The sequence below is a fragment of the Talpa occidentalis genome, unplaced genomic scaffold (genome assembly GCF_014898055.3).
Source record: "Talpa occidentalis isolate TD23 unplaced genomic scaffold, MPIMG_talOcc4v2.1, whole genome shotgun sequence".
Classification (NCBI taxonomy): Eukaryota; Metazoa; Chordata; class Mammalia; order Eulipotyphla; family Talpidae; genus Talpa; species Talpa occidentalis.
Genome location: NW_026555331.1, coordinates 147,775,531 through 147,790,304, shown reverse-complemented (window position 1 = coordinate 147,790,304; position 14,774 = coordinate 147,775,531). Strand labels below are relative to the sequence as shown.

The 14,774-nt window shown below is 46.8% G+C and overlaps 2 protein-coding genes across 2 annotated transcripts; both read left to right on the top strand.

Moving 5' to 3' along the window:
- Nucleotides 1–220: 220 nt before the first annotated feature.
- LOC119250925 (serine protease 1-like) lies at nt 221–6,178 on the top strand. The gene is made up of 5 exons (XM_037518483.1): nt 221–260; nt 3,927–4,095; nt 4,804–5,039; nt 5,787–5,941; nt 6,020–6,178. Exons 1-5 carry the CDS (start codon nt 221–223, stop codon nt 6,176–6,178), a joined length of 759 nt encoding a protein of 252 aa, XP_037374380.1.
- A 3,100-nt stretch (nt 6,179–9,278) lies between these two features.
- On the top strand, nt 9,279–13,170 carry LOC119254696 (trypsin). The gene is made up of 5 exons (XM_037521820.1): nt 9,279–9,318; nt 10,908–11,067; nt 11,726–11,979; nt 12,252–12,388; nt 12,938–13,170. Exons 1-5 carry the CDS (start codon nt 9,279–9,281, stop codon nt 13,085–13,087), a joined length of 741 nt encoding a protein of 246 aa, XP_037377717.1. The 3' UTR covers nt 13,088–13,170.
- Nucleotides 13,171–14,774: the final 1,604 nt, after the last annotated feature.

Below are 14,774 nucleotides of genomic sequence, written 5' to 3'. Positions count from 1 at the left end.
GAGGCCTTTGTACTCATGTTTATGATTAACTTTAGCAACAATGTTTGCCATATTTGAAAAATGGAGGCCCCTCTAGATGAATATGTGGGTGTCTCCTCTCATCCTCCACCTGTTGCCCAGAGGCCTTGGATTAGCGATAAGGTTGGTTGGTTGGGGGGTATATAGGGGACGATCCCTGGTCTTCTGAATCACTCCAAGTGCGTTTGGAGAGATTCCCACCATGAAGACCATCGTATTTCTTATGTTCCTAGGAATTGCTGGTAAGTCTTTTTTCCCCTTTAATATTGAAGTGAGAGACTGATAGAGACTAAATTTCTAGCCTCTGTTGGTCTCCTGTGTTGGTCAGAAATCCAGTGCAAATATGTGGGTCTCTTTGTTCCACCTGGAAAAAAGAGGGAGGATGGAAAACGAATGGCTGAGAGGAGCTAAAAAGGCACAGGACAGCAAACCAGCCCTCGCTCTCTCCTCCAGGTGTGATATCACATGAGACTTTGCTACGTAATGAGGGTGACCATGTAATTTATTGACCAAATAGGAATGCTTTTCGAGAATAAGAAGTGACCTAGTTAGTACCAGGATTGTTGGCATAAACATCCCTGGCAAATCAAGGCCTTGAGGCCAGTGCTCAAGATCAATGCGGTAGGCCTTGTTCTCAGCTTCCTCCCCTCCGGCGTCTGGGCTCCAGAGTAGAGCCCAGAGATGTGTCTGCTTTGGGCAGTGTTGTTTCTTTTAAAGATGTATTTATTTATGCACACAGGCCAGAGGTGCGGGGGGTGAGAGGATTCACCAGAGACAGAGTGGGGAGCAGAACAGGTGGATCCACTGAAATACACTGCTGAGGGGAGCAGCGGGCGGTACAGGAGAGGTCTGCTGCGCCATGTGGGTTGCTCCCTGGCCAGTGGGGGATCAAACTCATGCAGAGGCTGCAGATAGCTCCACAGGGCTGTGCTTAACCCCTTGCACCAGGGAGGCCCTGGGCAGTGTTGTTCCAATGCAAAAATTAAAGTGGGAGGGACCACATCCAGTTGAGATCTTCCTAGAATTGGTTAGAAAAAGGTAGACTCCCTTTCACAGGTGAGACTGTACCTCACATGCTGCCCTACAGAAATTAACCCCTTTTACCACCAGGCAGAGGTCAGGTATTTTGTCCAAGTCACATTCTTCTCTGCTTTGGTAGCTGCTTGGGAGAAGCAAAAAATGTCTTCCCCACTTGCCCAGGACAAATAGCTTAGGAATAGTTTCTTTATATGAAAAAACATTATTTTTGGCCTCAGACATTTTCAAGTTTTAACAAGACCACACAAAAGCATCCCTCTTCCTCCTGTACTAGCCCCCTCTTTTCTTTAACTTCGTGTCTTCTTTCCTTCCTTCCTTCTTTGCTTCCTTTAAACACTTTAAAGTTACTCCCTTCCATGAACCCTTTTTAATCTAACATGAAAGTCCAGGTAAAGTACAGTTTTCTGGGTCTTTCTTGGGTCACAGCACAGTTTCAGGGCCTCTTTTTGTTCCAATAGGCTGTGCCCACAGGGTTCATATTACAAAAGGTGAACGTCAGGCATGTCCTTTCAGATAATGCTTCTGCTTTTGGAGATAATGCCTCCCCTAACACAGGACCTGTGTGTCCAGGGAAATCCCTAGATGCAGAGTCAAAGAAAGCTGGTCTCCACCCGGGGTAGCTCCCACTCTCACCACCTCTCTGGCATCACGCAGTCGTCACCTTTCCAAAGTGATGCTTCTGGAAATTTCGAGCTCAACCACCCCCTCATTCTATGTATTGATTCACCAATATAATCATCCATGTTGATGGAATTGTTTACTGCAGAATTGTAGAGTTTTGCCAAATCATGCCAGTAGCTCTGGTGCTGGTCACCTTGCCCCAGGGCTGTGTTTGTGCTATTCTGCTGCTGGGCAGGTGTGTCCTGAGGGTAAGATTGTGATGTTTGCTTTGTCTTTTAGCATATTTTAGAGTAGGAGACATCAGTGTTTCAAAATTTCTGTAGAGGGCCTCCCCGGTGGTGCAGTGGTTGAACGCTGGGTTGTGAAGCTGCCCGCAGCCTCTGCAGCGCTGGTTCGATCCCTGGCTGCTCCCGGGCCACCGGAGGAGGGTCCCACATGGTGCGCAGACCTCTCCTGCCGCCCGCTGCTCCCCTCAGCAGTGTACTTCGGTCCTTCTGCCTGCTCTGCTCCCCGCTCTGGCTCTGGTGAATTCTCTCACCCTCCCTCGCTTCTGACTATACCCAGTGCCTGTATAAATTAAAAATAAATAATCAAATAACACAAATGTTTAAAAAAAAATCAAAATTTCTGTAGAGTAGCACGTGAGACACATACACTGGACACATGTGAAAAACGTGTCCAGTGTATGTGCACCATGGTGTAGAGAAATACTTGCGAGAATGAGCAGATTTAGAGTGATTATTTTCAATGAGTCAAATTTAAGATAATATTTTATCTTCTGTGTTGCTGAGTTGACTGTATGGTACTTTTGCTTCATTTGCTACAAGAATGTGTGTTATATGTAAAAACAGAAGTTTTAAAAGTTATTTTCCACCTCAGGATGTTTACCTCTGTGGTGTTCAATGTGCTGTGTATTTTTACCCATTCATTTGCTACAGAAGAGATCAAAACATTTATTCTAACTTAAATTTTTTTTTAATTTTATTTTTATTTATTTATACAAGCACTGGGTACAGTCAGAAGCACGGGAGGGTGAGAGAATTCACCAAAGCCAGAGCGGGGAGCAGAGCAGGCAGATGGACAAGATACACTGCTGAGGGGAGCAGCGGGTGTGGCAGGAGAGGTCTGCGCACCATGCGGGACCCTCCTCCGGTGGCCGGGGAGCAGCCGGGGATCGAACCAGCACTGCAGAGGCTGCGGGCAGCTTCGCAACCCAGCGCTCAACTGCTGCGCCACCAGGGAGGCCCCTAACTTGAATTTTTTAATTACTACAAATTATATAATCTACACTTTGACCTCTTGTAATCTTCCATAACTTGTTTCAGCCGCTGTTCTATGGCTTAATTCATCATAATTACAAATTTCTTTGCTGTGGCTTTTCTAATCACTCCTCAACTGGCTAAATCTTGTCCAATATTGAGTTCCTCATCTTTCTGGGAACAAGGACGATGGAATAATCCCTTGAATCCCTCTTAAAAATATACGTTGACAGGTGAGTGGCTTAGGAAATTGTGGTACTTTTGGTCAACTTGCTTCAATTTCCTACAAGAATGTGGTTATATTTAAAAAAAGAAGTTTTAGTATACCAATGGAACACTACTATAAATACTATAAACATGTAAAACCTTGACTTTGTGACAATGGAATGATGCCAAGTGAAATAAGTCAGAAGGATAGACAGGATGGTGTCAGTTATGGGTGAAATACAGAGATCAAAACAAAGGGTCAGATAAAACCAAATTAATAGCAATAAACTCTAGGATTCTGCTTGCAGAACTGAGGCTACCGAAGGGCGAGGGAGAGGGGAGAGCAGAGTGGGGAGTGACACGGGCTGTGAGGAGAACTCGGGGGGCCTGCGTGGTGGGCGTGGTGGGGGAACACATATCCTAAGGGGGTGAGCCCGTATCTCTAAGTCATATTTAATGTTGTAAACCACTGTTGCCTCATTAAAAAAAAAGAATAAATTTAAATTTAAAAAGAAAAAAACTTTTATATATATTAAATTTTTTTAATGTATTTAAAATCTATTTGAAATATACTGGTTGAAGTAAACTTGTAGTTCTGGACAGCCTTCATAAATGACATATTCTTTAAAAAGTTGCTTTCTTGTGGGAAAAGACAAAAAGAAGGTCGAGGCTGGCGGCCTCCCGTGCCCCCTGAGGAGCTGCGCTGCCCCTTCTCAGGTCTGCCTTTGGCGGGAGCCTTGGGGACCCCGTAATCTGCAGGGGCGTTCCCTCTTCCTCTGCTAGGGGCTTTACCCATAAGTGATGATGACTCGGATGACAAGATTGTTGGGGGCTACGTCTGTGCCAAGAACGCGGTTCCCTACCAGGTGTCCCTACAAGTCGGCTCCCACGTGTGCGGGGGCTCCCTCATCAGGCGCCAGTGGGTGCTGTCCGCCGCCCACTGCTACAAACCGTGAGTGTGGGCCCCCGAGCCTGCGGCGGGGGTGGGGGGTGGTCTCCGAGGCCGCTGGCTGGTCCTGGGCACAGTGGTGCAGTGCCAGGAAGGACATCTCTGGACCATCACTTCTGCTCACCCCACTGAGGAAAATGTCCCCCGTGTTCTCAGACGCTCCTTCTTCTGAGACCCGAACCCCAATACTTTTAACCTTCACTGAGCCCCGAATATCATTCTAACGGACGTTTTCTTTTCTTTTCTTTTCTTCCTGCTTTTTCAAAAGACTATGGGATGGTGTATTTACTGTGAGCTCTGCCCTCTTAGCAATGTTTACGCACATGAGAGTGTCAGTGCCACTAGCGATGCCCCTACTGGCCTGTGGCTGGGGCCCAGCCATGAGCCATCAGAGGCTCCACTCCACGGACTCCTGACCTGCTCTACCCACACGTGACTCTTTCCTCCCTGGACGCGGTCTGGCAGCCTCCAGCTGCTTCTAGAGAGATTCACCATGACCGCCTCCTGCCCACTGTCTCCATGTCTGCAGGACATGGTCCTCCTGCCCCGCCCCCCACCCAAATTTTCCTTCCAGTCCACTGGTGGGCCCGGTCCTGCCTCTGGGTTGCTCCGTGGGCTTGTAGGTTCTGATGGGGTGGCCAAATGGGGGCTGTGAACGTAAAAGCAACACCTGGCCAATGAGCAGGCCTGTGGCCTTCCTGCTCTTTCCAGGAGCTTCCAGGTGAAACTGGGTAAACACAACCTCGCAGTCTCTGAGAGGACTGAACAGATCATCAACTCGGTGAAGGTCATCAAGCACCCCGGTTACAATCCTAAAACCTTGAAGCACGACATCATGCTGATTAAGCTGGCCAGGCCTGCCATCCTCAACAGGAGCGTGAGAACCATTGCCCTGCCCAGGGCCTGCCCCGTGAGCGGAACGTGGTGCCTGCTCTCCGGCTGGGGCAGCACCAGGCCTCTAGTGTCTAAAGCGGCCCTCGGGGCAGAACAAACAATTCCAGCTGCGGCTCAGCTGGAGCCGGGTATGGCGGGCTGGGTATGGCGGGCTCAGCCGTCTTGGAGAACTTTGTCTGAACTCAGCCTGGTTTCCTCTTCTGCAAAATGGGGCCAATAACAATCCCTAGCTCACTCGTTGAGTTTAAGGACTACGTGAGATAATCTATGTAATGAGCCTAGAAGAGGGAAGGGCACTACTAAAGATATGATAGCTATTATTGTATATCATCATCATCTTTACTATTTTTATTTTTTAAAGATTTATTTATTTATGCATACAAGAACTGGGGTACAGGCCAGAGGTGTGGGGGTGAGAGGATTCATCAGAGACAGAGTGGGGAACATAACAGGCAGACTGGCTGAAATACACTGCTGAGGGGAGCAGCGGGTGAGACAGGAGAGGTCTGCTGCACCATGTGGGTAGCTCCCTGGCCGGGGATCGAACTCAGGCCGCAGTGGCTGCTGATAGCTTCATAGGTTTTATCTTAACCCCTTGCACCACCAGGGAAGCCCCATCTTTATTATTATAATGTTATTGCTGCCCTGCCCTTTGGGGGAATCCTACCCTCTGGGGAGTTTGGAGAAAGGGTTTGGAGAAACCCCTATCTGTGTTTTGGGGTGCTGGTCGGTGTCGACGAATAATCATCACTATGCCCTTTCTTCAGATATGAGCTCCCCCTCAAAAAACAATTCAGAAGATGAGGACAGGGCTGGATCCAAGAGCTCTAATGTCCTGCGATGCCTGTCTGCCCCGGTGTTGCAGCCCCAGACTTGCCACTGGGTCTACCCTGGCCAGATCTACAGCAGCAGCATGTGCCTGGGCTTCCTCCATGGCGGGAAGGACACCTGCAAGGTGGGTCTGCCTGCATCCCCAGGCTCTGCGTCTGCAGGGGGTGGACACGCTCCTAATGTTCTCTTCCTCTTACTGCAGGGTGACTCGGGGGGGGGCGTGGCCTGCAAGGGAGCCGTGCACGGCATTGTTTCCTGGGGTGCAGGCTGTGCCCAGAAAGGCAAACCTGGCGTCTATACCAAAGTCTGCAAGTACCTCAAGTGGATCCGCAGGACCATGGCGGCCAACAGACGCAGCTAATCCTCCCTCTCTCTTCCCCCTCACGCCCCCCACACCACTCCCCTCCCAGGCTCTGTTCTGGGCTGGAACCCGCTGTAACTTTGTGTTGGCTTTGGAGGGGCTTGTAGTTCTCACATAGAGGTGTCAATAAAATTCCTTCATGAAAACTATTGTCATCCTTCAAATTCAATTTAGCCGAGCCGCTCAGATTAACCTCAAGTTTAGGCAAAAACACACACTTTATCGCTGGACTAGGACATGAGCCAATAGTCACTGTTCTGATTGTTTACAGCAGTTGGTTTTTTTGAAAGTAAGTTTCTTAGATCATCTTCTTTTCTGGGCATGAAATTACTTAAAAATTTCCATGCCTATCAGAGAAGTAAAGCGCCAGCCCACCTCAGGGGCTAGTGAGGTATTAACTGGGAAAGTGGCCAGAAAAGTTTTAGAAAAAGAACAAACTCTGGGAGGAAAAAGGGGAAAAAATTGCCTTTCGACGCTGGTGACTTGCTTCTGCCAATACAGAGGTCAACATACTTGTTGGAGCCCAGTCAACCCCCTTCAGGCACAGGTTCCGACAGTTCTACAAGGCCACTCAGTCACGCGCCTGGGAAAGAGATGACAGACACAGATTAATTAAATACAGACGCATCTGGGCCACCACGTCTTGAAGATAGGAAAAGAACTGTGGTTCCCAGCGCTCTGTGCTGGGCAGGAATGTGGGCATTACCCGCGCGTGGTTCATGGCCCTTTTCCTCGGGGGAGGCCGAGGAAGGAAACCCCACTTCCAGTGGCATCCTCAGTGTTGATTATGAATGAGAATTCATTATCTTACTGAGAACAGAAGTTTTGCTCCTAAGGTGCAGATGAGCATGCTTATTGAGTCTGGAAACTTTCAACCCACTTCTCCAAGTAGAAGGGATCTTGTAGTCCCAAGCTCCCCCAGGACCATGCCAGACCTCAGATTTGCTCATTCGCTTTGCATAACTGACTGACAGGTGCACGCACACCGCGATGCTTCATAGGGGCCCGGCCTCTCCCGGGTCCGCATGGGAGTGTTCTGCTAGTCACTTTCACTTAGGACACCACATCCCATTAATATCCACATCTGCTCTGCACCACGCCACTCCCGGCAGCCCCCAGCCACCCCCATGAGCGAGGCTTGGAATTTCCCACCCTCATTTCGTCCAACCACCTGCAGATCCATCACTAGCGTCTTCAACACAAGCTTAGGAAGTGCATTGGGGATCGTTATTACTTAAGGAGCTATTTTATTCAATATCCTGTGTTCATTTTAATGTGCATCAGATAAAACTTCACCAAGACCCAGGAAAAGAAGTTTGTTTAAAAATCACATTGTAAACACATCCCCATCGCGTGCTTTCATTACACGCAACCAGTGTGAGAGTTGTAGGGGAAAGACTGAAGACCGGAAGCCATCACCTGGCATTTCCCCTGTACCCCTTAACCCTCCGAGGCTTTAGTGACTGGAGAACCATCACACTGCAGCTGCCAGGCAGGCCCAGCTTCCTTTGCCTCGAGGTGTTTATTTGGGAATTTGCAGTCAAGCTTTGTTAAGTCCCTGCATCTGGAACCCTCACTTTTCCCTACCTCAAAGAAGGGGTTCAAGTGATAATCCCAGGACTTGCCAGAGAGAGCTCTCTAGGACATGAGCCAATTATCATGAAGAGCTCTGCCCTGGATGCTTTTCCTGGGGCCAAGATCTCAGATGAGGTTTGGGGATGTTTCAGGGGTGACATAGAATCAGAAAACATGCAGCACCTTATTGTGGGGGCATCAGCAGCGGACAATAATTGGACAGCATGAGGAGGCTCCCTCTTCCCCACCTTAGGTCCCACCTCTTCCCTTCTTCTTAAAATTTCCTGATCTCCAGGTTTCAGTGGAAAGCAGTTCCAGGCCCTGGGTGCTAATCACACAGGAGTGAAGGAGCCTGAGGCCCGTATTGTCCCAAAGCTCAAGGCACTGTCCCATGGCCATAGCCGGAGAAGCTCCTTTGGCCATTTCCACCCCCAGGCCCTCAGTTAATTCTCACCAGGGGGGACTTTGATGTCCAGGGGATATTTGGTAAAACTTGGAGACATTTTTTTGGTTGTCATAATTGGGAGGAGGTGAGAGTGCCACTTGTAACTAGAGGCCCGGGTGTTGATAAACAATCCTACTGGGTGCAAGGCAGTTCCTTACAATAAAAACGGCAATAGTGCCAGGGCTGAGAAGCACTGCTTTCTAGTAAGTCATCTTCATATTTGCAGAAGCTCAAAGGGAAAAAAATACAGAAATTACTTCTGGGGAGTTGACTTGCTGAAGCAGAAGCCTTAACTGCTAGGCTGCTCAGGTGTGCTGTGCCGGTGGAGCACCCGGCTCTATCCAGTGGGGCTAGTTCTCACTAAGAGCCACTTATTCTAGATAGTTCTGCCATGCCCATTAATTGTGACAATTGAAATGACACAGGAGCCTACATCTTGGATTTTTCAGATTCCCACAAGCTCCTTGGAGCCAGCCCTTAATTTGGTAAAGTTTAGATTGTTCTCCTGGACTATGCTTATGGCATGGGCCCGGACCATCACTCTTTTACCTGTTTTGAGCTATTGTCATTTCCAATCAGAATAATTTTCTCTTTTCTCAGGGGAATATGTGGTTCCTGTAAATAATGGAAGTTAACATGGAGCTTCAAGGCCAGAACTCAGGACAAATTATGTAAGCGTGAAAGAGCCAATGTCAATTAAAGATCAGGAGTGCAGGTTCACGATGGCCTTGGGACAAGTCTTCATCGTGAAGATGGCCAAGAGGCTTAAGTTTCTGACTGGGAATCAGGACACCTGTCGCCCTGTCCTCTGACCTTTATCTGGCTTAACATTCTGTTACAGGCAATAGACCTCACCAGGTGGGCTCAGGACTTCTATTCCCATAACCTTTTGGAAAAGTGGACAAAGGTGACTGTTTAAATTTGATGTTGAATTAGCTTCCTTTTGGCACAGACCTGAATTCTAAATTTGGATTCATGAGTTTTCCATGAAATCATTTTCTGGCACATGTGGCCATGGGTCTCTCTAGGTATAAATACCTGTGGATGAAACGCTTCATCCTACCAAACCCAGTGGCAACCATGAAGACCCTCATCTTCCTCGCTCTCCTGGGAGCTGCTGGTAAGTCTTGGCTATTCAGAATATCAGGAAGTAACCGAGACAATAGATCTTAAAAGTGCTCCTCACAGGAAGAAAAAACTTTCTTGCAATATGTCAGGTGACAGATGTTAACTAGATTTATTGTGGTGTTCATTTTGCAGAATATATGAATATTGAATCATTATGTTTATACCAGAAACTAATATAATCTGCTAATTACATCTGAAAAAATGTCTGTTATGTATGCCAATTGCATTTTTATACTGGAAGACAAAAATGAATATGAAATATCATCTCTGTGCTCAAGAAGCTTAGATGTTGAAAGAAGAGTGTATAGTACATTTTTATAGATAACCAAATTTCACTTATTGGGGACAACCACAGTGGGCAAGAATGATCAAGAATGATCACCTGTCTTAGAAGTTTCTAAGAGGCAGGATTTGCCACAAACATTAAGGTGAAGTCTATGAAGAAAGAGAGCAAGGAGTGGTGAACATTAAGGCAATGGTTGTTTTGACCTTCCTAAGGACATGTGGTTAAACGATTGGGACTAAGGCCAGCTCTGTACCCCTTGCTCTCTGTCCACTGTGAACATCAGTGTGGAGTCTCCTCTATAATCAAGGGCCAAGGGACCTCAAGACAAAGATAGTTTATTTCTCATGAATACACACTATGAGCTGAGTTTTAGATGTTTGCTAGTGAAGTCTCTCCAGTTTAAAATAATGTCATTCAACCATGAAAAAATGGACAAATGACTATTTCTATTTTTATACCGCTAAGAAGTACTACTAAATTTCATCAAATTGAGCAGGTATAAATTTAAAACACCTCTCTCTATACCTTGAAATGTCTTTCCCAAAATTACTTTAAAATACTTAAATAATAGGGGATGTAATAATATGATCGCAGTCTTTTAGAGCTATAAGAAATCTCAACATTAGTGGATCAGACTTCACAGTGCTGTGTTAATTGGAAATGCTGGAAAGATCACTGGGATGAGGAGAAAGGTTACAGAAGGAAATCTTAATAATGGTCAATGAAATTATTTCATGATAATTTTAAGTGAGAACCAAAAAGAGAAATTGGAGGGACAAAAGTAGAGAACCCCAATTTCCTTCTAGGCCAGAACATTCTCAGGTAGCCTCTACAAGCTTCCTTGTCCTTATACCGTGCCCACATCTGCCCTTTACTAACTGCAACAAATTAAAAAAAAAATACATGGTTATTAAAAATAATTTGAGCACCTATTTGCATGGTTGCTGGGCTGGGTTTTGTAGGAGAACTATCCTTTACATCCTCAGAGAGTGATGGTCAGGGCTTTTATTGTGTAAGGGATCTCTGATCCATGTGGATGTGAGTGTATGTATAGAAAAGTATGTTCATCACATTTAAAGAACAAATTAGATACGCCTAATGGCATATGTATGTTACATGTTAAAGGTATAGAATAACAAGTTCTTGAAAAAATTGCTTTAAAACCATCACCCCCTGATTGTGTGTGACCAAGGAACTTGGTCTGCTCTTTTCTGGTTGACTGGTAATGATTGGTGGCGAGTAGAATTCCAAGCTGGATCTGATTCACGGATGGTTTCCAACTTTTCTCTTGCCAGTCGCTTTCCCCACCAACGACGATGACAAGATCGTCGGGGGCTACACCTGCCAGGAGAACTCCATCCCCTACCAGGTGTCCCTGAACTCCGGCTACCACTTCTGTGGAGGCTCCCTCATCAACGACCTGTGGGTGGTGTCCGCTGCTCACTGCTACAAGTCGTAAGTGACCAATCTCCACATCTCTGCTCTCTAAACTGAACTCACTCCCCATCTTGCCATGTCACATCAGGGCAAAGTAGTCATGCCTGAAGTGTAAGCATTGCCATTCTAAGAGCCTCATTTCCCCAAGGGCATCTCACAGCTTTCTCATGGAGGCATGGGAGGGATGTGTGCGGGAAATATCCCTAGAGCTAGTTCAGAAGTATTAATCAGTAAATAGTCCTAAATGGCTCAACCAGAGAAAAAATACAGGTAATTTCTAGTACAATATTAAAATTAAGTACAGTCATTCTGCTTCCCTCATATTGCACTTCTCTGACTCCAGCCTTCTCTCCCTACAATCATTGGTAATCCCTACCAGGTGCTGATCAGTTGCGACCAGTTTCCTCCTCAATTCTCACTGCTTTTTAATTGGGGCCATTTGGTTCCCATTCCTTTGCTTTGCTATTTAAACAAGATGGCGGGCGAAGGGTCTATACTTGTGTGACACCTCCCCGAGGGACACTGGTAGGGCTGCCTTCAGTAAGGACTGTACTCTCGCTGGTGTGCATGGATGCTCAAAGGGCATGGTCTCCCCAGTTATGCCATGACTGGAGTGTGCTGGCAAGGGGAAGAAGCTCAAATTAGATACTTAGGGAATGTTCATCTATTCATTTAGCCGCATCCAGGTGCGTCTGGGAGAACATAACATTGAGGTCATCGAGGGCAATGAGCAGTTCATCAACTCTGCCAAGGTCATCCGCCACCCCAAGTACAACTCAGCCACCATTGATAACGACATCATGTTGATCAAGCTGAACAGCCCTGCCACCATCAGCAACCGAGTGTCCACCATCTCTCTGCCAAGATCCTGTGCCCCCGCTGGCACCCAGTGTCTCATCTCTGGCTGGGGCAACACCATGAGCAATGGCTGTAAGTGTCGCCACATCTGAGAACCCTGGAGGTGAAAGGCAGAGAGGGAAATCTTATCATGGTCAATGAGACCAGGTGTCAAGGAGAGAACCAGTTGTTGGTTAGATTAGCTGTTGATTTGCAAGAGCTTCCACAGGTGAAATGTGTTCTCCCGAACTAGAGGTTATTGACAAATGCAAAAGAAAGAATGGGGAATGCAGGGAGGGATATTGAAAAAGAAGTTTCCAGGAATCTGGTGGGTTAACTTCCACTTTCATCCTTGCATCCCACAGACAACTACCCCGAGCTCCTGCAGTGCCTGAATGCTCCCATCCTCTCTGACGCCGACTGCCGCAAGGCCTACCCCGGCCAGATCACCGGCAACATGATCTGCGCTGGCTTCCTGGAGGGCGGCAAGGACTCCTGCCAGGTGAGTTTCTTTACCTCCCTCCCTCCATCCCTCCAGCTCTGTGTCATGCATTCCCACCAGATGCGCCCTTTCCAAAAACACAGGGGACTGAAAAAGCTGTCATTGGGATGGATTGTGAGGAGTGAGGGATAGTTGTGGGATCAAAGAGAAATTTCTTTTTGTGATATTAATGGTTAGGGCTATGGGTGAAAAAGACAGAGATGATGGTGTATGAGCGGGACAGCTAAACGCACTTGTTCGCGGGCATGTTGCAGAAGGAAACTCTTTGAAAGGCACCAGGCTAGCTGGGAGCATTCTACTCACCAGTGTTGATGTTGTCTTGGCCCAACAGGTCTGCAAACTTGTTCCTCCAAAAAAAGGAGGAACCAGAAGGAGGGAGGAGAAAGGACAGGGGTGGAGTATGAAGGTTGAGGGTTGGAAATCCAGGGGAAGATGAATTGGCTTGTGGAGGACCAATGGGTTGGGAAGATGGCCCCGGGACCTGGAGAAGCATCTTTGAATCTCCCATCTGGGTAGAGTTGAAAACTCTGTCTCTTCCCCTTTTCTCAGGGTGACTCTGGTGGCCCCGTGGTCTGCAACGGAGAACTGCAGGGCATCGTCTCCTGGGGCTACGGCTGCGCCCAGAAGGGCAAGCCCGGCGTCTACACCAAGGTCTGCAACTACGTGGACTGGATCCAGCAGACCATGGCTTCCAACTAAGCACCTCGATCTCTTCATGACCCTTCCCCTGTTAGTCAAGTTCACCTTCCTTCTATACCTGAAAAAAATGTCTAAATAAAAACATATTCTCCTGTACCAAAGGTGTCCAAGAACTGTCTTTCCTTGCTCTTTGTGACCTTTTTCTTGAAACTGACCGATAAGAGGGTGGACATAGAACTGAACTCTTGTATGGGGACTGCATTTGAAAGATTATTCTTCAACCCAATCAAAATAGTAACTGATCACCTATGGACTCCAGACTCTGAGCGGGACACTGAGGACAGAAGGGGGACAAGGTTAGGGGTCATTCAGCAGATAATGACCGGAAATTACTGAACGCTAAAGTCTAGTACTCAGAGTCCTTCAACTTGTTCATGGAAAAGCTGGGATGAAGACCTCACTGTTCTCATTCCCAAGCCTTGTGACTTATGCGGTGTCCTCTCCCCGTTCTCTCTACGCTACATGAACCTTCGTGAGGGTAGGTCATATGGGAAACCTTTAGATGGAGACCGTCTTAAAAATCAGAGATTCCCTGTATTTTCCAAGATTTAACTTATTTAAATGTTCTACTTTTCCAAGACCTTTCTTGCTGGCATTTGGGACTTTACTGCATAGCAGGCACCATGTCTACAGGAGACTGTCCTGCCATCAGTCCCCCAGGTCCCAAATTTTTTTTTTTTTTTTTTGCCTTGAGCAATAAGAAAAAAGTACAAGTGGAGGTAAATTTGCATAAAATGTTCTCAACTGAGGCCCTGGAAATATTGAGACAACAGTGTTCAGGGAGCTCTGAACCCCGCAGGAGTTCAGTAATTCCAAACCTGCAATTTCAGAAGGAAGAAACCGTGTTCCAGAACCATCCTCACTTCAGAAAGAACCACTTTCCAGAACACAGCTGGAGCCAACACTCTGTGAGCCTGGAAGGTTTGCTCTTGCTTAGTGCCCAGAACTCAGTTCTCACCTCTGCAGAGGTGAAACTGTAATAATAAAAATGACATTTGTTAAGCATGCTCTTTGTGCCTCTGTATGCTTACATGTTTTTTGGTTATTATTTTATCCTCATAACTTGCCTATGTGGTAGGAATTCATAGTTCTCCCTCTTAGAGCCCGGGATATGAATGCTTAAAGAGTTTAGTGTTTTTCTCAGTAAAAGGCAGCTACTAAAGGGCCTCCCTGGTGGCGCAGAGGGTTGAGCGCAGCGCTGTGAAGCTGTCCGCAGCCTTTGCAGTGCCTGTTCAATCCCACTGGCCTCGGAGTAATCCACATGGTGAGCAGACCTCTCCTGTCTCGCCCGCTGCTCCCCTCAGCGGTGGATTTCATCAGTCTGCCTGTTCTGGTTCCCGCTCTGTCTCTGGTAAATCCTCTCACCCTCTGGCGCATCTGGCCTGTACCCCGGTTCTTGTATAAATAAAATAAATCTTAAAAAAAAAAAAAAAGGCAGCTACAAATCCTGAAACCAGGAACTGAATCTTTGTAGCTTGTCTCCAGAGTCCACAGTCCTCAATGTTATGTTAATAAACATTAAAATGTCACCAAGATTTAAGGGCTTCACAGCAACATTTAAACATTAAAATAAAAAGGTGTTCTCAGAAACCTGGTAAATATGAGGAACCTAAGGTTACAATTATTTTATTTAACCAGCATGTATATAGCATTTACTATTTCCCATTAAAACTCACTGTTCTAAGTA